This window comes from Taeniopygia guttata, chromosome 35 (genome assembly GCF_048771995.1).
Source record: "Taeniopygia guttata chromosome 35, bTaeGut7.mat, whole genome shotgun sequence".
Taxonomy (NCBI): Eukaryota; Metazoa; Chordata; class Aves; order Passeriformes; family Estrildidae; genus Taeniopygia; species Taeniopygia guttata.
In genome coordinates, this window is record NC_133060.1 from 1,997,390 (window position 1) to 2,018,098 (window position 20,709).

Below are 20,709 nucleotides of genomic sequence, written 5' to 3' on the forward strand. Positions count from 1 at the left end.
TCAGGAGAGGGTCTCAATTTATCCCAAAATTTGGATTTTTCCCTCCCAAATTCACCCCTTTCAACACGAATTTTTGGGTCCATTTTTGATGGTTTTTGGGTCGATTTTCCCCATTTTTGGGTCGATTTCCCCCATTTTTGGGCCGATTTTCCCCATTTTTTGTCCATTTCCCACCGGGATTTTTCCCTTTGGGAATTCTGGGCTGGGTTGGGAATTTGGGAATCTCGGGGGGGGGTGTCTCAATTTATCCCAAAATTTTGTATTTTCCCTCCCAATTTCACCCCTTTCAACACCGATTTTTGAGTCGATTTTCGGGTCGATTTTCCCCATTTTTGGGCCGATTTTCCCCATTTTTTCAATGATTCCCGATGGATTTTTCCCAGGATTTTTCCCTTTAGGAATTCTGGGCTGGGTTGGAAATTTGGGAATCTCGGGGGGTGGGGTCTCAATTTACCCCAAAATTTGGATTTTTCCCTCCCAATTCTCTCATTTTTGGGTCGTTTTTCCCCATTTTCTCACCGATTTTCCCCATTTTTTCACCGATTCCCGCCGGGTTTTTTCCAGGATTTCTCCCTTTGGGAATTCTGGGCTGGGTTGGGAGTTTGGGAATCTCGGGGGGGGTCTCAATTTGCCCCGAAATCGCCCCAAATTCAGCCCAATGACCCGGTGACCAACATCTGCCAGGCGGCCGACAAGCAGCTCTTCACCCTGGTGGAGTGGGCCAAGAGGGTCCCCCACTTCTCGGGGCTCCCCTTGGACGACCAGGTCATCCTGCTGCGGGCAGGTCAGACGGGATTTCGGGGATTTCGGGGAATTTTTGGGGATTTTCGGGAATTTTGGGGGTTTTGGGGGGTTTGGAGGGGGTTTGGAGGGGGTTTGGGGGGTATAAAAGGGGATTTTGGGGGGGTTTGAGGGGCTTTAATGGGTATTTTGGGGGGGGTTTTGGGAATTTTTGGGATGAATTTGGGAATTTTGAGAGGAATTTTGGGAGTTTTTGGAGGAATTTCTGGAATTTTCGGGGATTTTCAGGGATTTTGGGGAATTTTGGGGGGTTTGGGGAGGATTTGGGGTGGTGTAAAGGGGTATAATGGGGATTTGGGGGAATTTTGGGGGGGTTTTGGGAATTTTTGGGATGAATTTGGGAATTTTGAGAGAAATTTTGGGTCTTTTTGGAGGAATTTTGGGAATTTTTGGGAATTTTTTGGAATTTTTGGGGGATTTGGGGGGTTTGGGGAGGATTTGGGGGGGTTCTAAGGGGTATAATGGGGTTTTTGGGGAGTTTTGGGGGGATATGGGGGGATTTTGGGAATTTTGGAATGAATTTTGGGAGGAATTTTGGGAATTTTTGGGGGGTTTGGGGGATTTTTGGGAATTTTTGGGGGGGTTTGGGGAGGATTTGGGGGGGTTTTGGGGGGGTTCTAAGGGGTATAATGGGGATTTTGGGGGGATTTGGGAGGATCTGGAGGGGATTTTTGGGATGGATTTGGGAATTTTGGAAGGGATTTGGGGAATTTTCAGGAATTTTTGGGAATTTTTGGGGAATTTTGGGGAATTTTGTGGGGGTTTGGGGAAGATTTGGGGTGGTTCTAAGGGGTATAATGGGATTTTTGGGGAGTTTCGGGGGGATATGGGGGGGTTTTGGGAATTTTGGGAGGAATTTTGGGAGTTTTCGGGAATTTTTGGGAATTTTGGGAATTTTGGGGGGGGTTTGGGGAGGATTTGGGGAGGATTGTGGGGTTTTGGGGGGGTTTTGGGGCGGTTCTAAGGGGTATAATGGGGATTTGGGGAGGGTTTTGGGACTTTCTGGGATGTATTTGGGAATTTTGGGGGGAATTTTTGGAGTTTTTGGAAGAATTTTGGGAATTTTTGGGAATTTTGGGGGATTTTGGGGGGTTTGGAGGGGGTTTGGGGAGGATTTGGGGTGGTATAAAGGGGTATAATGGGGGTTTTGGGGGGATTTTGGGGGGGTTTGAGGGGCTTTAATGGGGATTTTGGGGGAATTTTGGGAGTTTTTGGAGGAATACTGGGAATTTTTGGGAATTTTGGGAATTTTCTGGGAATTTTTGGGAATTTTTGGGGGGTTTGGGGAGGATTTGGGGCAGTTTTGGGGGGGTTTGGAGGGGGTTTGGGGGGATTTTGGGGGATTTTGGGGCGGTTTGGGGCGGTTTTGGGGCGGTTCTAAGGGGTATAATGGGGATTTTTGGGGGATTTTGGGGGGGGTTTGGGACTTTTTTGGGATGGATTTGGGAATTTTGGGATGGATTTTGGGAGTTTTTGGGAATTTTTGGGGGGTTTGGGGATTTTCGGGGAATTTTGGGGGGGTTTGGGGAAGATTTGGGGTGGTTTTGGGGTGGTTTTGGGGGGGTTTGAGGGGCTTTAATGGGGATTTTGGGGGGGTTTTGGGAATTTTTGGGATGAATTTGGGAATTTTGAGAGGAATTTTGGGAGTTTTTGGAGGAATTTTGGGAGTTTTTGGAGGAATTTGGGGAATTTTTTGGAATTTTTGGGGGGTTTAGGGAGGATTTGGGGGGGTTTTGGGGGGGTTTGAGGGGCTTTAATGGGGGTTTGGGTGGGTCTGGAGGGGGTTTGGGGGATTTTTGGGATGGATTTGGGAATTTTGGGATTAATTCTGGGAATTTTGGGAGGAATTTTGGGAATTTTTGGGAATTTTGGGGGGGGTTGGGGAGGATTTGGGGGGGTTTTGGGGGGGTTCTAAGGGGTATAATGGGGATTTGGGGGGAATTTTGGGGGGGTTTTGGGAATTTTTGGGATGGATTTGGGAATTTTGCGAGGAATTTTGGGAGTTTTTGGAGGAATTTTGGGAATTTTTGGGAATTTTGGGGGGGGTTGGGGAGGATTTGGGGGGGTTTTGGGGGGGTTCTAAGGGGTATAATGGGGATTTTGGGGGATTTTGGGGGGGTTTGAGGGGCTCTAAGGGGGATTTGGGGGGTTTGGGAAGGTCTGGAGGGCATTTTGGGAATTTTTGGGATGATTTTGGGAGAATTTTTGGGAGGTTTTGGGAATTTTGGGGAATTTTGGGGAATTTTGGGGGGTTTGGACCAAGTTCGGGGCGGTTTTGGGGGGGTTTGAGGGGCTCTAATGGGGATTTTGGGGGGATTTGGGAGGGTCTGGAGAGGATTTTTGGGATGGATTTGGGAATTTTGGGAGGAAGTTTTAGAGGTTTTGGAGGAATTTGGGGAATTTTCAGGAATTTTGGGGAATTTTGGGGGGTTTGGAGGGGGTTTGGGGTGGTTTCGGGGCGGTTCTAAGGGGTATAATGGGGATTTTGGGGGGGTTTTGGGAATTTTTGGGATGGATTTGGGAATTTTGGGAGGAATTTTTGGAATTTTGAGAGGAATTTTGGGAGTTTTCGGGAATTTTCAGGAATTTTCTGGGAATTTTTGGGAATTTTGGGAATTTTCTGGGAATTTTTGGGAATTTTGGGGGGGTTTGGGGAAGATTTGGGGGGTTTTGGGGGGGTTTGAGGGGCTCTAATGGGGATTTTGGGGGGGGTTGGGTGGGTCTGGAGGGGATTTGGGGAATTTTTGGGAGGAATTTTGGGAATTTTTCTGAATTTTCGGGAATTTTTTGGAATTTTTGGGGGGTTTGGGGCGGTATTGGGGGGGTTCTAAGGGGTATAATGGGGTTTTTGGGGGGTTTGGGAGGGTCTGGAGGGGATTTTTGGGATGGATTTGGGAATTTTGGGAGGAATTTTGGGAATTTTTGGAGGAATTTTTGGAATTTCGGGGAATTTTTGGGAATTTTTGGTAGGTTTGGGGAGGATTTCGGGAGGATTTGGGGGGATTTGGGGCAGTTTTGGGGCGGTTTTAGGGGGTATAATGGGGATTTTGGGGGGTTTTGGGGGGGTTTGGGAGGGTCTGGAGGGGATTTTGGGAATTTTTGGGATGGATTTGGGAATTTTGGGAGGAAATGTTGGGAATTTTTGGAGGAATTGTGGGAATTTATGGTAATTTTTTGGGAATTTTTGGGCATTTTGGGGGGTTTGGGGGGGTTTTGGGGTGGTTCTAAGGGGTATAATGGGGTTTTTGGGGTATTTTGGGGGGGTTTGGGAGGGTCTGGAGGGGATTTTGGGACTTTTTTGGGATGGATTTGGGAATTTTGGAAATAATTTTGGGAATTTTTGGAGGAATTTTGGGAGTTTTTGGAAGAATTTTGGAAATTTTGGGGAATCTTTGGGCATTTTGTAGGGGTTTGGGGTGGTTTTGGGGGGGTTTGAGGGATTCTAGTGGGATTTTTGGGACATTTTGGGGGGCTTTGGGTGGGTCTGGAGGGGATTTGGGGAATTTTTGGGATGGATTTGGGAATTTTTGGAGCAATTTTGGGAATTTCTGAGAATTTTCGGGAACTTTCGGGAATTTTGGGGGGGGTTGGGGAGGATTTGGGGTGGTTCTAAGGGGTATAATGGGGTTTTTGGGGGGTTTTGGAGGGGTTTTGGGAGGGTCTGGTGGGGATTTGGGGGATTTTTGGGATGGATTTGGGAATTTTGGGATTAAGTTTGGGAGTCTTGGGAGGAATTTGGGGAATTTATGGGAATTTTTCAGGAATTTTGGTGGATTTTTGCGAATTTTAGGGAGGTTTGGGGGTGTTTGGGGGGGGTTATAACGGGGATTTGGGGGCATTTGGGGGGATTTTGGGGGGGTTTGGGTGGGTCTGGAGGGGATTTTTGGGATGGATTTGGGAATTTGGGAGAATTTTAGGGAAAATTTCGGGAATTTTTGGGAATTTTGGGGGTGTTTGGGGAGGATGTGGGGGGATTTGGGGCAGTTTTGGGGGGGTTTGAGGGGCTTTAATGGGAATTTTGGGGGGGTTTTGGGAATTTTTGGCATGAATTTGGGAATTTTGCGAGGAATTTTGGGAGTTTTTGGAGGAATTTCGGGAATTTTCGGGGATTTTCGGGGATTTTTGGGAATTTTGGGGGGGTTTGGGGAGGATTTGGGGGGGTTTTGGGGGGATTCTAAGGGGTATAATGGGGATTTGGGGGGATTTTAGGGGGGTTTGAGGGGCTTTAATGGGGATTTTGGGGATATTTTGGGACTTTTTTGGGATGGATTTGGGAATTTTGGGATGGATTTTGGGAGTTTTTGGGAATTTTTGGGGGGTTTGGGGGATTTTTGGGAATTTTGGGGGGGTTTGGGGAGGATTTGGGTGGTTTTGGGGTGGTTCTAAGGGGTATAATGGGGATTTAGGGGGGGTTTGGGGACTTTTTTGGGATGGATTTGGGAATTTTGGGAGAAATTTTGGGAATTTTGGGAGGAATTTTGGGAGTTTTCGGGAATTTTTGGGAATTTTCTGGGAATTTTTGGGAATTTTGGGAATTTTCTGGGAATTTTTGGGAATTTTGGGGGGGTTTGGGGAAGATTTGGGGGGTTTTGGGGGGGTTTGAGGGGCTTTAATGGGGATTTGGGGGTGGTTGGGTGGGTCTGGAGGGGATTTGGGGAATTTTTGGGATGGAATTGGGAATTTGGGAAGGAATTTTGGGAGTTTTCGGGAATTTTGGGGAATTTTGGGAATTTTGGGGGTGTTTGGGGAGGATTTGGGGGGGTTTTGGGGGGGGTTGAGGGGCTTTAATGGGGATTTTTGGGACATTTTGGGGGGGTTTGGGTGGGTCTGGAGGGGATTTTGGGAATTTTTGGGATGGATTTGGGAATTTTGGAAATAATTCTGGGAATTTTCGGGCATTTTCGGCATTTTTGGGAATTTGGGGGGGGTTTGGGGGGGTTTGGAGAGGATTTGGGGTGGTTTTGGGGGGTTTGAGGGGCTCTAATGGGGATTTGGGAGGGGTTTTGGGTTTTTTCTCCAGGGATTTTTTTTTCCTGGGATTTTGGGGTTTTTTTCCTGGGATTTTCAGGTTTTTTCTTCGGATTTTGGGGTTTTTTTCCTGAGATTTTCTTTTTTTTTTTTCTGGGATTTTCGGGTTTTTTCCTTCGGATTTTGGGTTTTTTTTTCTTCTGGGATTTTGGGTTTTTTTTTTCTGGGATTTTGGGGTATTTTTTTGGGGATTTTGAGGGTTTTTTCTGTGGGATTTTCGGGGTTTTTTTCTGGGATTTTCGACCTTTTCTATTCGGATTTTGGTTTTTTTCTGGGATTTTGAGGGGTATTTTTTCAGATTTTGTTTTTTTTTCCTGGGATTTTGTGGGTTTTTTTTCAGATTTGTGGTTTTTTTCCTGGGATTTTGGTTGGGTTTTTTTTTCTGGGATTTTGGGGTTTTTTTTTCTGGGATTTTAGGGTGGTTTTTTTTCAGATTTTGAGTTTATTTTGTGGGATTTTGGGTTTTGTTCCTGGGATTTTTGGGGTTTTTTTGTGGGATTTTGGGATTTTTTCCTGGGATTTTCGGGGGTTTTTTTGTGGGATTTTGTTTTTTTTTCCTGGGATTTTCAGGGTTTTTTTTCATATTTTGTGGTTTTTTTTATGTGGGATTTTCGTTTTTTTTTCCTGGGATTTTTGGGGTTGTTTTGGTGGGATTTTTGGGGTTTTTTTTCATATTTTGTGTTTATTTTGTGGGATTTTTGGTTTTTTTCCCTGGGATTTCCCTTTTTTGTTCAGGAATTTGAATTTCCCCCCCCAAACTGATATAAAATGTATGAATTTTGTCAGGTTTTTGGGAGAATTTTGGCTTTCTTTGTCCCAAAATCACCAAAAACCCAAAAATTCCTAAAAATTCCCAAAATTCCAGACTGGATCCAGTTGCTGATCCAATCCCACCCCAAAAATTCTGATTTTCCCTCAAATTAGGGGTTTTTTCCCTCTGATTTTCGCTGGCTTTTCTCCAGGATTTTGGGGTTTTTTTCCTGGGATTTTGGGATTTTTTGGGGGACATTTTGGGGTTTTTTCTCCAGGGATTTGGGGTTTTTTCCCTTTGGATTTTGGGGTTTTTTTCCTGGGATTTTGGGGTTTTTTTTCTGGGATTTTGGGTTTTGTTCTTCAGATTTTGGGTTTTTTTCCTCAGATTTTCGGGTTTTTTTCTGGAATTTTGGGGGTTTTTTTCTGGGATTTTTGGGGTTTTTCCTGAGATTTTCGGGGTTTTTTCTTTGGATTTTTTTTTTTTTTTTTCTGGGATTTTGGTGGGGTTTTTTTTCTGGGATTTTTGGGGCGTTTTTTCCTGGGATTTTGGGGGTTTTTTCCTGGGTTTTTTGGGTTTTTTCCTTTGGATTTTGGGGATTTTTTTCCTGGGATTTTGGGATTTTTTTGGGTGGGGTTTTCAGGGTTTTTTTGGTGGGATTTTGGTTTTTTTTCCTGGGATTTTTGGGTTTTTTGTCTTCGGATTTTGTTTTTTTTCCTGGATTTTCGGGGGTTTTTTTCATATTTTGTGTTTTTTATGTGGGATTTTGGGGTTTTTCCCTGGGATTTTGGGGTGGGTTTTTTTTCAGATTTTGGGGCTTTTCCCTGAGATTTCGCTATTTTGTTCAGGAATTTGAATTTCCCCCCCAAACCCCAAACTGCTCTAAAATCTGCATTTTTTGCAGGCTGGAACGAGCTGCTGATCGCGTCGTTCTCGCACCGCTCCATCGCCGTCAAGGACGGGATCCTGCTGGCCACGGGGCTGCACGTGCACCGCAACAGCGCCCACAGCGCCGGCGTCGGCGCCATCTTCGACAGGTGCCGCCCCCGGAACCTTCCGGAATGTTCCGGGAATGATCCGGAATATTCCGGGAATGATCCCAAAAAAATTTGCACAAAAATCGGCCAAAAATTGGCAAAAAATCGGCAAAAAATTGGCAAAAAATGCCCAAGAAGCGTCAAAAAATGCCCCAAAATTTGCCCCAAAATCACCCCAAAAATTCCCAAAAAAATCTCCAAAAACTTCCCCAAAAATCCCCAAAAAATTCCCCCCAAATCCCCAAAAACGTCTCCAAAGCTTTGCCCAAACTCCGGTGCCGGAACGCACCGCAACAGCGCCCACAGCGCCGGCGTCGGCGCCATCTTCCACAGGTGCCGCCCCCGGAACCTTCCGGAATGTTCTGGGAATGATCCGGGAAAAATCCCAAAAAAATCCCACAAAAATTAGCACGAAAATCGGCCAAAAAAGGCCAAAAATCTGCAAAAAATCTGCAAAAAATCTGGAAAAAATGGCCAAAAATCATCCCAGAAAGATTCAAAAAATGCCCCAAAAGTTGCCCCAAAATCACCCCAAAAATCCCAAAAAAATTCCGCAAAAATTCCACCCCAAAATTCCCCCAAAACCCAAAAAAAGTTCCTCAATATTCGTCCCAAACATCCCCCCAAAATTCCCCAAAAATTCCCCAAAATTTCCCCCAAAATTCCCCCACAAATCCCTGAAAAAAATCCCCAAAAATTCAAAAAGAAATCTGCAGAGAAATGGAAGAAAAATTCCCCAAAATTCTTCCCAAAAATCCCCCCAAAATTCCTCCAAAAATCTGCAAAAAAATCCCCAAAAATTCCCCCAAAAATTTCCCAAAATTCCTTCAAAAATCCCCCAAAAAATCTGCAAAAAAATGCAAGAAAAATTCCCAAAAAATTCCCCAAAAATTCCCCAAAAATCCCCAAAAAATTCCCCAAAAATCTCAAAAAATTTCCCCCCAAATCCCCAAAAACGGCTCCAAAGCGCTGCCCAAAATCCGGTGCCGGAACTCACCGGAGCAGCGCCCACAGCGCCGGCGTCGGCGCCATCTTCGACAGGTACCGCCTCCGGAACCTTCCGGAATGTTCCGGAATATTCCGGGAAAAATCCCAAAAAAATCCCGCAAAAATTCGCACAAAAATCGGCGAAAAATCGGCAAAAAATGCCCCAAATTTTCACCAAAAATCCCAAAAAAATTCCTTTAAAAGTCCCAAAAAATTCAAAAATACTTCCCAAAGATCCCTAAAAAAACCCCCCCCAAAAAAATCCCCAAAATTCCCAAAAATGCCAAAAAAAATCCTCAAAATATCCTAGAAAAAAAACCCCCAAAATTCCCCCAAAAGTTCCCCAAAAAATCCCCAAAAATCCCAAAAAAATTCCCCAAAAAATTCCAAAAAAAATCTGCAAAAAAATGCCAGAAAAATACCCCAAAATTCTTCCCAAAAATTCCCCCAAAATTCCCATAAAAACCTACAAAAAAATTGCAAGAAAAATTTCCCAAAAATCCCCCTAAAATTCCCCAAAAATCTGCAAAAAATTCCCCCCAAAATTCCCCCAAAAATTCCCAAAAATCTGCAAAAAAATTCCCACAAAAATTCCCCAAAAAATTCCCCCAAAAATCTGCAAAAAAATGCAAGAAAAATTCCCCAAAATTCCCCAAAAAATTCCCCAAAAATGCCCAAAAACGGCTCCAAAGCTTTGCCCAAAATCCGGTGCCGGAACTCACCGGCACAGCGCCCACAGCGCCGGCGTCGGCGCCATCTTCCACAGGTACCGCCCCCGGAACCTTCCGGAATGTTCTGGGAAAGATCCCAAAAAAATCCCAAAAAAATCCCGCAAAAATTCGCACGAAAATCGGCGAAAAATCGGCGAAAAATCGGGAAAAAATGGCCAAAAATCACCCCAAAAAGCTGCAAAAAATGCCCCAAAATTTGCCCAAAATTCTTCCCAAAATTCCTTCCAAAATTCCCCAAAAATTCCCCCAAAATTCCCCCACAAATCCCTGAAAAAAATCCCCAAAAATTCAAAAAGAAATCTGCAGAGAAATGGAAGAAAAATTCCCCAAAATTCTTCCCAAAAATTCCCCCAAAATTCCCCAAAAATCTGCAAAAAATTCCCCAAAAATTCCCAAAAATCCCTGAAAAAATCCCCCAAAAATTCCCCCAAAAATCCCTGTAAAAATCCCCCAAAATTCCTCCAAAAATTTCCAAAAATCTGCAAAAAAATCCCAAAAAATTCCTCCAAAAATTCCCCAAAAATCTCCAAAAAATTCCCCAAAAACGGCTCCAAAGCGCTGCCCAAAATCCAGTGCCAGAATGCACCGGAGCAGCGCCCACAGCGCCGCCGTCGGCGCCATCTTCCACAGGTGCCGCCTCCGGAACATTCCGGAATATTCCGGATTATTCCGGGAAAAATCCCAAAAAAATCCCGCAAAAAATCGGACAAAAATTGGTGAAAAATCGGCAAAAAATCGGCAAAAAATGCCCCAAAAATGGCCAAAAGTCACCCCAAAAATCCCCAAAAAATTCCTTTAAAAGTCCCAAAAATTTCAAAAATACTTCCCAAAGATTCCTAAAAAAAAAACCCCCCAAAAATCCCCCCCAAAAAAACCTCAGAAAATCCCGCAAAATTCCCAAAAATGCCAAAAAAAACCCCCTCAAAATATCCTAAAAAAAAACCCAAATTCCCCCAGAAATCCCCCAAAAAATTCCCCAAAAATTCCCCCAAAAATTCCCAAAAAATCCGCAAAAACAATGCAAGAAAAATTCCCCGAAATTCTTCCCAAAAATCCCCCTAAAATTCCCCAAAAATCAGAAAAAAATTCCCCCAAAAATTCCCCCAAAAATCCCCCAAAATTCCTCCAAAAATTCCCAAAAAATCTGCAAAAAAATGCCAGAAAAATTCTCCAAAAATTCCCCAAAAATGCCCAAAAATCCACAAAAAATGTGCAAAACATGCCCAAAAATCACCCCAAAAAGCTGCCAAAAATGCCCCAAAATTTGCCCAGTCTTCCCAAAAATCCCAAAAAAAATTCCACAAAAATTCCACCCCAAAATTCCCCAAATATCCAAAAAAAAATTCCCCGAAATTGTTCCCAAAAGTCCCCCCAAAATGCCCCAAAAATCTGCAAAAAATTGCCCCAAAAATTCCCTCACAATTCCCAAAAAAATCTGCAGAAAAATGCAAGAAAAATTCCCCAAAAATCCCCCCCCCCCCCCCAAAAAAAAATTCCCCAAAATTCTTCCAAAAATCCCTAAAAATCTGCAAAAAATTCCCCAAAATTTTTTTGGGAATTCTTTGGGAGTTTTTTGGGAATTTGTTGGGAATTCTTTGGGAATTTTGGGGAATTTTTTGGGAGATTTTTGGGGCTTTTTTAGGAATTTATTGGGATGATTTGGGAATTTTGAGGAATTTGTTGTTGGTATTTTTGGGAACTGGGATTTTGTTGGGAATTATTGGGGAATTATTTGGGAATTTTTTGGGAAATTTTTGGGTATAATTTGGGAATTATTTGGGAGTTTTTTGGGAGTATATTTGGAATTATTTGGGATATTTTTTGCAATTTTTCGCCGTTTTTTGGGACTTTTTTGGGAATTTTTGGGGGAAATTTTTGGGAATTCTTTGGGAGTTGTTTGGGATTTTGTTGGGAATTCTTCGGCAATTTTGGGGAGTTTTTTTTGGGAATTTTTGAGGGGTTTTTTTTTAATTCTTTGGGAATTTTGGGTATTTTTTTGTTGGTATATTTGGGAATTATTTGGGAGTTTTTTGGGAATTTTTTTGGGAGTTTTTTGGGAATATTTTGGGAATAATTTGGGACTTTTTGGGAATGATTTGAAAATTATTTGGCAAATTTTGGGATTTTTTCAGGATTTTTTGGGAATAATTTGGGAATTATTTGGGACTTTTTGGGAATTCTTTGGGAGATTTTTGGGGATATTTTTGGGAATTTTTTAGGAATTTTTTTTTTGATGATTTGGGAATTTTGGGGAATTTTTTGTTGCTATTTTTAAAATTATTTGGGAATTTTTTGGAAATTTTTGGGAATTCTTTGGGAATTTTTGAGAGTATATTTGGAATTATTTGAGATTTTTTTTTCAATTTTTCGCCATTTTTTGGCTCTTTTTTGGGAAATTTTGGGGGATTTTTTGGGAATTCTTTGGGAATTTTTTGGGAATTGTTTGGGAATGTTTGGAATTGTTGGGAATTGTTTGGAATTGTTGGGAATTTTGTGAATTTCAGGGTGCTGACGGAGCTGGTGTCGAAGATGCGGGACATGAATGGGGAATTTTTGGGGAATTTTTGGGGGAATTTTTTGTTGGTATTTTTGGGAGTTTTTTGGGAAATTTTTGGGAGTATATTTTGAATTATTTGGGATTTTTTTTGCAATTTTTTGCAATTTTTCACCGTTTTTTGGGACTTTTTGGGACTTTTTGGGGGAATTTTTTGGGGATTTTTTTGGGATTTTTTTGGGAATGTTTGGGGAATGTTTGGGAATGTTTGGGAATGTTTGGAATTTTTGGGAAATTTGGGAATTTCAGGGTGCTGACGGAGCTGCTGTCGAAGATGAGGGACACGAGGAGTTGTTGGGAGTTTTTTGGGAATTTTTTGGGAGTTTTTTGTTGGTATTTTTGGGAATTATTTGGGAATTTTGGGGAATTTTTTGTTGGTATTTTTGGGAGTTTTTTGGGAAATTTTTGGGAGTATATTTTGAATTATTTGGGAATTTTTTTGCCGTTTTTTGGGTCTTTTTTGTGACTTTTTGGGGGATTTTTTGGGGGATTTTTTTGGGGGGATTTTTGGGAATGTTTGGGGAATGTTGGGAATTGTTGGGAATTCTTTGGGAATTCTTTGGGAATTTCAGGGTGCTGACGGAGCTGGTGTAGAAGATGCGGCACACGAGGAGTTTTTGGGAATTTTTTGGGGAATTTTTTGTTGGTATTTTTGGAAATTCTTTGGGAAATTTTTGTGAGTTCTTTGGGAATAATTTGGGAATTATTTGGGATATTGTTGGGAATTTTTGGGAGTATATTTAGAATTATTTGGGACTTTTTTTGCAATTTTTTGCAATTTTTCACGGTTTTTTGGGTCTTTTTTGGGAAATTTTAGGGGATTTTTTTTGGAATTTTTTTTGAATTTTTGGGGAATTTTTGGGAATGTTTGGGAATGTTTGGAATTGTTGGGAATGTCGGAAATTTGGGAATTGCAGGGTGCTGACGGAGCTGGTGTCGAAGATGCGGGACATGCGCATGGACAAGACGGAGCTGGGCTGCCTCAGAGCCATCATCCTCTTCAACCCCGGTCAGAGACACGGGGGGAAAAACGGGAATTTTGGGGAAAATAACGGGAATTTTGGGAAAAAACAACGGGAAAATAACGGGAGAAATAACGGGAATTACAGGGAAAAATAACGGGAATTTGGGAAAAAATAACGGGGAAAAAAACGGGAATTTTGGGAAAAATAATGGGGAAAAAATAATGGGAAAATAACAGGAAATTTATGGGAAAAAGAACAGGAAAAAAAAAAGGGAATTTGGGAAAAAATAACCATATAAAAATGGGAATTTGGGAAAAAATAACAGAAGGAAAAAATAACAGGGAAAAAAACCCAGGAATTTGGGAAAAAATAATGGGAATTTTGGTAAAAATAACGGGAAAAAAAAATGGAATTTGGGAAAAAATAGCAGGAAAATGACGGGAATTTAGGAAAAAATAACGCGGAAGAAATTGGGAATTTGGGAAAAATAACGGGAAAAAAACGGGGAAATGATGGGAAAAAATATGAGGAATTTGGGAAAAAATAACGGGAAAAAATGGGAAAATGACGGGAAAAAACGGGAAAAAATGGGAATTTGGATAAAAATAACAGGAAAAAAAATGGGAATATGGGAAAAAATAACGGGGAAAAATAACGGGAATTTGGGAAAAATAATGGGAAAAATAATGGGAATTTGGGAAAAAATAACGGGAAAAAATAATGGGGGAAATTGGGGAAATAATGGGCAAAAAATGGGAATTTGGGAAAGAATAGCGGGAAATTTATGGGAAAAATAACAGGAAAAATAACGGGAATTTGGGAAAAAATAATGGGAAAAACAACAGGAATTTGGTAGAAAGTAATGGGGAAAAATAACGGGAAATTTTTGGGAAAAAATAAGGGGAAAAAATAACAGGAATTTGGGAAAAACTAATGGGAAAATAACAGGAAAATAATGGGGGGAAAATGGGAATTTGGGAAAAAAATAACGTGATAAAATAACAGGAAAAAACCAGAGAAATAACGGGAAAAAAACAGAGAAATGTTGGGAAAAAATAATGGGAAAAAAATAACAGGAAAAAATACCGGAAATGTGGGAAAAATAACAGCGAAATAACGGGAAAAAAATAACAGGAAAAAACCCAGGAATTTGGGAAAAAATATTGGGAATTTGGGGAAAAATAACGGGAAAATAACAGGAAAACAGCGAGGAAAAACGGGAATTTGGGAAAAAATAGCGGAAAGCAAAATGGGGAAATGATGGGAAAAAATAACGGGGAAAAAACAGGGAAATGATGGGAAAAAATAATGGGAAAAAAAAAGGGAATTTGGGAAAAAATAACAGGAAAATAACGGGAAAAATAAATGGGGAAAAAACAGGAAAATAATGGGGAAAAATGGGAATTTGGAAAAAATAACAGGAAAAAACCTGGGAATTTGGGAAAAAAATAACGGGGAAAAATAACGGGAATTTGAGCGAAAATAACGGGAAAAAATTGGGAATTTGGAAAAAAACAACAGGAAAAAAATTGGGAATTTTGGAAAAAATAATGGGAAAAAAACGGGAATTTGGGAAAAAATAACGGGAAAATAATGGGGAAAAATAACGGGAATTTGGGAAAAAATAATGGGAAAAAAACGTGGGAATTTGGGAAATAATAATGGGGAAAAATTGGGAATTTGGGAAAAAATAACGGGAAAAATTGGGTTATTTGGGAATTTTGGGTTTTTCAGACTCCAGGGGTGCCAAAACCCCTCGGAAATTCAATTTATTGGCATTTTTGGGGCATTTTTTTTGGTTTTTGAGTGGAATTTTTGGGGTTTTTTTGGGTTTTTTTTTTTAGTTTTTCTATTTTTTGTAATTCCCAGGGTAATTTTGGGATGAATTTTGTGTTTTTTGGGGTTTTTCAGACGCCAAGGGGCTGTTGAACCGCTCGGAAATTCAATTTATTGTCATTTTTGGGGCGTTTTTGAGGTTTTTAAGTGGAATTTTTGGGGGTTTTTTTTGGGTTTTTTTTTAGTTTTTCTATTTTTTGGAATTCCCGGGGTAATTTTGGGGTGAATTTTGTGTTTTTTGGGGTTTTTTGGGTTTTTCAGATTCCAGGAAGTGCCAAAACCTCTCGGAAATTCAATTTATTGGCGTTTTTGGGGCGGTTTTTGAGGTTTTTGGGTGGAATTTTTGGGGTTTTTTTTAACCTTTTTGTATTTTTTGGAATTCCCAGGGTAATTTTGGGGTGAATTTTGGGGTTTTTGGGGTTTTTCAGATTCCAGGGGTGCCAAAACCTCTCGGAAATTCAATTTATTGGCGTTTTTGGGGCAGTTTTTGAGGTTTTTGAGTGGAATTTTTGGGGTTTTTTGGGTTTTTTTTTAACCTTTTGTAGTTTTTGGAATTCCCAGGGTAATTTTGGGGTGAATTTTGTGTTTTTTGGGGTTTTTCAGACGCCAAGGGGCTGTCGAACCCCTCGGAAATTCAATTTATTGGCGTTTTTGGGGCGGTTTTTGAGGTTTTTGAGTGGAATTTTTGGGGTTTTTTTGGGTTTTTTTTTTTTAGTTTTTCTATTTTTTGGAATTCCTGGGGTAATTTTGGGGTGAATTTTGGGAATTTTGGGATTTTCAGACCCCAGGGGTGCCAAAACCTCTCAGAAATTCAATTTATTGGCGTTTTTGGGGCATTTTTTGCAGGTTTTGAGTGGAATTTTTGGGGTTTTTTGGGTTTTTTTTTTAGTTTTTCTATTTTTTGGAATTCCCAGGGTAATTTTGGGGTGAATTTTGTGTTTTTTGGGGTTTTTCAGACGCCAAGGGGCTGTCGAACCCCTCGGAGGTGGAATTTAAGGGGAATTTTTGGGGCAATTTTTGGATTTTGAGAGGAATTTTTAGGATTTCTTAAAATTTTTCTATATTTTTGGGGAGAATTTTGGGTTTTTTGGGTTTTTTGGGGTTTTTCAGATTCCAGGTGCGCCAAAACCTCTCGGAAATTCAATTTATTGGCGTTTTTGGGGAGGTTTTTGACGTTTTTGAGTGGAATTTTTGGGGTTTTTTTGGGTTTTTTTTAACCTTTTGTATTTTTTGGAATTCATGGGGTAATTTTGGGGTGAATTTTGGGAATTTTGGGGTTTTTCAGACGCCAAGGGGCTGTCGAACCCCGCGGAGGTGGAGCTGCTGCGGGAGAAGGTTTACGCCTCGCTGGAATCGTACTGCAAACAGAAATACCCCGAGCAGCAGGGCAGGTGAGCAAAATGGGGGAAAAAACCGGGATTTTGGGAAAAAATGGGGAAATGGGGAAAAAATGGGAAAAAAAAGGGAATTTTGGGGGGAAAATAGGGAAAAAATGGGGGGAAGTGGGGGAAAATTGGGGGAAAATGGGGGGAAAATGGGGAAAAATTGGGGGAAATGGGATAAAAGTTGGGGGAAATGGGATAAAAATGGGGGGAAATGGGGAAAAATTGGGAAAAAATGGAGAAAATTGGGGAAAAATTGGGAAAAAATGGAGAAAATTGGGGAAAATTGGGAAAATTGGGGAAAAAAGGGGGGGGAAATGGGGAAAAATAAGGAAAAGATTGGAAAAAATGGGGAAATTTCGTGGGGAAAACGGGGAAATTGGGAAAAAAGGGAAATTTGGGGGAAAAATGGGGGGAAATCGGGAAAAATTGGGGGAAATGGGATAAAAAAGGAAAAAAAGGGCGGAAAATGGGATAAAAATAGGGGGGAAATGGGGGAAAATTGAAGAAAAATGAGAAATTTTGGGAAAATGGGGAAAAATTGGGAAAAAATGGAGAAAATTTGGGAAAATTGGGGAAAAATAGGGAAAAATTTGGAAAAAATGGGGGGAAATTGGTGGGAAAAAGGAGAAAATTGGGGAAAAGGGGAAATTTGGGGGGAAAATGGGGGAAAATGGGGGAAAAATGGACATTTGGGGGAAAAAGTATGAAAATTGGGGGGAAAATGGGGGAAAAAGGAAAAAAATGGGATATAAATGAGGGGAAAATGGGATTAAAAAGAGGAAAAATTGGATAAAAATATGGGAAATGGGAAAAAAAGGGATAAAAATGGGTGGAAATTGGATAAAAATGGGGGAAATAGGGAAAATTGGGAAGAATTGGGGGAAATGGGAAATTTGGGGAAAAAATGGGGAAAACTTGGGAAAAGTGGGAAATTTGGAAAAAAAATGGGGAAAAATTGGGGGAAAATTGGGAAAAATTGGGAAAAAAGGGGAAATGGGGAAAATTGGGGGGAAAATGGGGGAAAAATGAAAAAAATGGGATAAAAATGAGGGGGAAAATGGGATTAAAAGAAAAGAGGATAAAAAATGGGGGAAAAGGGGGGAAATTGGATAAAAATGGGGGAAATGGGAAAAATTGGGGAAGTGGGAAATTTGGGAAAAAAATGGGGGAAAATTGGGAAAAATGGGGAAAAATTTGGAAAAATGGGGAAAATTGGTGGGAAAATGGGGGAAAACTGGGAAAAAGGGAAATTTGGGGGGAAAATGGGGGGAAATGGGGAAAAATTGGGAAAAAAGGGAAGATTGGGGGGAAAATGGGGGAAAAGGGAAAAAAACTGGGATAAAAGTGAGGGGGAAAATGGGATTTAAATAAAATGGGATAAAAAAGGGGAAAAATGTGGGGAAATGGGGAAAAATTGGGAAAATAGGGGAAATCTGGGAAAAAATGGGGAAAAATTGGGGAAAAATAGGGGAAAATTAGGGGAAAATTTGGAAAAAATGGGGGAGAATTGGTGGGGAAATGGGGGAAAATTGGGAAAAAAGGGAAATTTGGGGGGAAAAGGATGAAAATTGAGGGGAAATGGGGGAAAAAGGAAAAAATGGGATAAAATGAGGGGAAAAATGGGATTAAAAAAATGGAATAAAAAATGAGAAAAAAAGGGGGGAAATGGGATAAACAATGGGGGAAAACGGGGAAAAATTAGGGAAATGGGAAATTTGGAAAAAAGGGGGGAAACCATGGGGAAAATCGGAAATTTGGGAAAAAATGGGGGAAAATGGGGGAAAATGGGGGGGAAAGGAGTGAAAATTGGGGGGAAATGGGGGAAAAAGGAAAAAATTGGATAAAAATGAGGGGGAAAATGGGATTAAAAGAAAATGGGATAAAAAATGGGATAAAAATGGGGGGAAATGGGGAAAATTGGGAAAAATAGGGGAAAATTGGGGAAAAATAGGGAAAAATTTGGAAAAAATAGGGGAAAATTGGTGGGAAAATGGGATGGAAAATGGGATAAAAATGAGATAAAAGTGAGTGGGAAAATGGGATTAAAAAGAGGAAAAATTGGGTAAAAATATGGGGAAAATGGGATAAAAAAGGGAAAAAATAGAGGAAATGGGGAAAAATTGGGGAAAATGGGAAATTTGGGGAAAAAATGGGGGAAATGGGGAAAAATGGGGGGAAATTGGGGAAAATTGGGGGAAAATTGGGGAAAATAGGGGAAAAAAGGGATAAAATGGGGGAAATTTGGGGAAAAATTTGGGAAAATGGGAAATTTGGGGAAAAAGTGGGGGAAATGGGGAAAAATTGGGGGAAAATGGCAGGAAATGGGGGGAAAAGGGGGAAAATTGGGGGGAAATGGGGGAAAAAGGAAAAAAATGGGATAAAAATGAGGGGAAAAATGGGATTAAAAGGTGGAAGAATGGGATGAAAATGGGATTAAAAAGAGGAAAAATTTGATAAAAATAAGGGGAAAATGGGATAAAAAAAGGGAAAAATGGGGGAAATGGGGAAAATTTGGGGAAAATGGGAAAACTGGGAAAAAAATGGGGGAAAATGGGGAAAATTGGGGAAAAATTGGGGGAAATGGGGGAAAATGGGGGGGAAAGGGGTGAAAATTGGGGGGAAAATGGGGGAAAAAGGAAAAAATTGGATAAAAATGAGGGGAAAAATGGGATTAAAAGAAAATGGGATAAAAAAGGGAAAAAAGGTTGGGAAATGGGATAAAAATGGGAAAAGGGGGAAAATGGGATAAAAATGGGGGGAAATTGGGGAAAATTGGGAATTTGGGGAAAAATGGAGAAATATTGGGAAAAAAATTGGAAAAATAGGGGGAATTTGGGGAAAATTGGGGGAAAATGGGGAAAAATTGGGAAAATTGGGGGGAAATTGGGAAAAAATAGGGAAAATTGGGGGAAAATGGGGAGAAATTGGGGAAAATTGGGAAAAAAGGGAAATTTGGGGGAGAATGGGAAAAAATGTGGGGAAACGGGAAAAAAAAGGGAAATTTTGGGGGGAAAATGGGGGAAATGGGGAAAAATTGGGGGAAAGTTGGGGGAAAAAGGGAAAAATGGGATAAAAATGAGAGGGAAAATGGGGTTAAAAAGAGGAAAAATTGGATAAAAATATGGGGAAAATGGGATAAAAAAGGGGAAAAATGGGGGGAAAAGGCATAAAAATGGGATAAAATTGGGAAAAATGGATAAAAAATGGGATTAAAATGGGATAAAAATGGGATTAAAAAGGGATAAAAATGGGATTAAAAAGAGGAAAAATGGGATAAAATGGGATAAAAAATGGGGTAAAAATGTGATTAAAAAGAGGGAAAAGGGGCTAAAAAAAGGCTAAAAAAGTGCATTTTCTGCAGGTTTGCCAAGCTGCTGCTGCGGCTGCCGGCGCTGCCTCATTGGGGGAAAGGGGGAAAAGGGGATAAAAATGCAAATAAATGGGATAAAAAATGGGATAAAAATGGGATAAAAATTGGATAAAAAATTGGATTAAAATGGGGTAAAAATGGGATTTAAAAGAGAAAAAATGGGATAAAAAATGGGATAAAAATGGGATTAAAAAGAGGGAAAATGGGATTAAAAATGGGATAAAAATGGGATTAAAATGGGAAAAAATGGGATTAAAAAGAGGAAAAATGGGATAAAAATGGGATTAAAATGGGAAAAAATGGGATAAAAATGGGATTAAAAAGAGGAAAAATGGGATAAAAATGGGATTAAAATGGGAAAAAATGGGATAAAAATTGGATAGAAGATGGGATTAAAATGGGGTAAAAATGGGATTAAAATGGGGTAAAAATGGGATAAAAATGGGATTAAAAAGAGGAAAAAAAGGCTAAAAAAGTTCATTTTTTTAGGTTTGCCAAGCTGCTGCTGCGGCTGCCGGCGCTGCGCTCCATCGGCCTCAAGTGCCTGGAGCACCTTTTCTTCTTCAAACTGATCGGGGACACGCCCATCGACACCTTCCTGATGGAGATGCTGGAGGCGCCCCACCAGCTCTCCTGAGCCCCAAAAACTGACCCAAAACGGCCCAAAATACTCCCAAAATATCTCCCAAATACCCGCAAAAAATCCTCCAAATATCCACAAAATATCTCCCAAATAGCTGCAAAAAATCCCCAAAATATCCACAAAAGAGCTGCAAAAAATCCCCCCAAAATCCCCAAAATAGCCCAAAATACGCCCCAAAATAGCTGCAAAAAATCCCCAAAATATCCACAAAAGAACCTCAAAATATGCCCAAAATATCTCCCAAATAGCTGCAAAAAATCCTCAAAATATCCTCAAAAGAGCCCCAAAATATGTCCCAAATAGCTGCAAAAAATCCTCAAAATATCCTCAAAAGAGCCCCAAAATATGTCCCAAATAGCTGCAAAAAATCCTCAAAATATCCCCTAAATAGCCCCAAAATAGTCCCAAAATATCCACAAAAGAGCTGCAAAAAATCCCTGAAAAATCCCCAAAAATCCCCAAAATAGCCTCAAAATAGCCGCAAAATATCCACAAAATAGCTGCAAAAAATCCCAAAAAAATCCCCAAAAGTCCCTGAAAGAGCCCCAAAATATCCACAAAAAATCCCCAAAATATCCCGAAAAAATCCACAAAATAGCCACAAAATAGCCACAAAAGAGC

At 40.5% G+C, this 20,709-nt stretch overlaps 1 protein-coding gene across 1 annotated transcript in view; it reads left to right on the forward strand.

Annotated features, from left to right (window-relative positions):
• The window catches only part of RXRB (retinoid X receptor beta), a 44,583-nt gene extending 24,459 nt beyond the window's left edge, over positions 1–20,124 (forward strand). The window contains 5 exon segments of the mRNA XM_072921131.1: positions 655–784; positions 7,485–7,617; positions 12,807–12,898; positions 15,976–16,081; positions 19,935–20,124. Of these exon segments, the coding sequence (XP_072777232.1) occupies positions 655–784; positions 7,485–7,617; positions 12,807–12,898; positions 15,976–16,081; positions 19,935–20,082 (609 nt within the window). The 3' untranslated portion in view covers positions 20,083–20,124.
• The last annotated feature ends 585 nt before the right edge of the window (positions 20,125–20,709 follow it).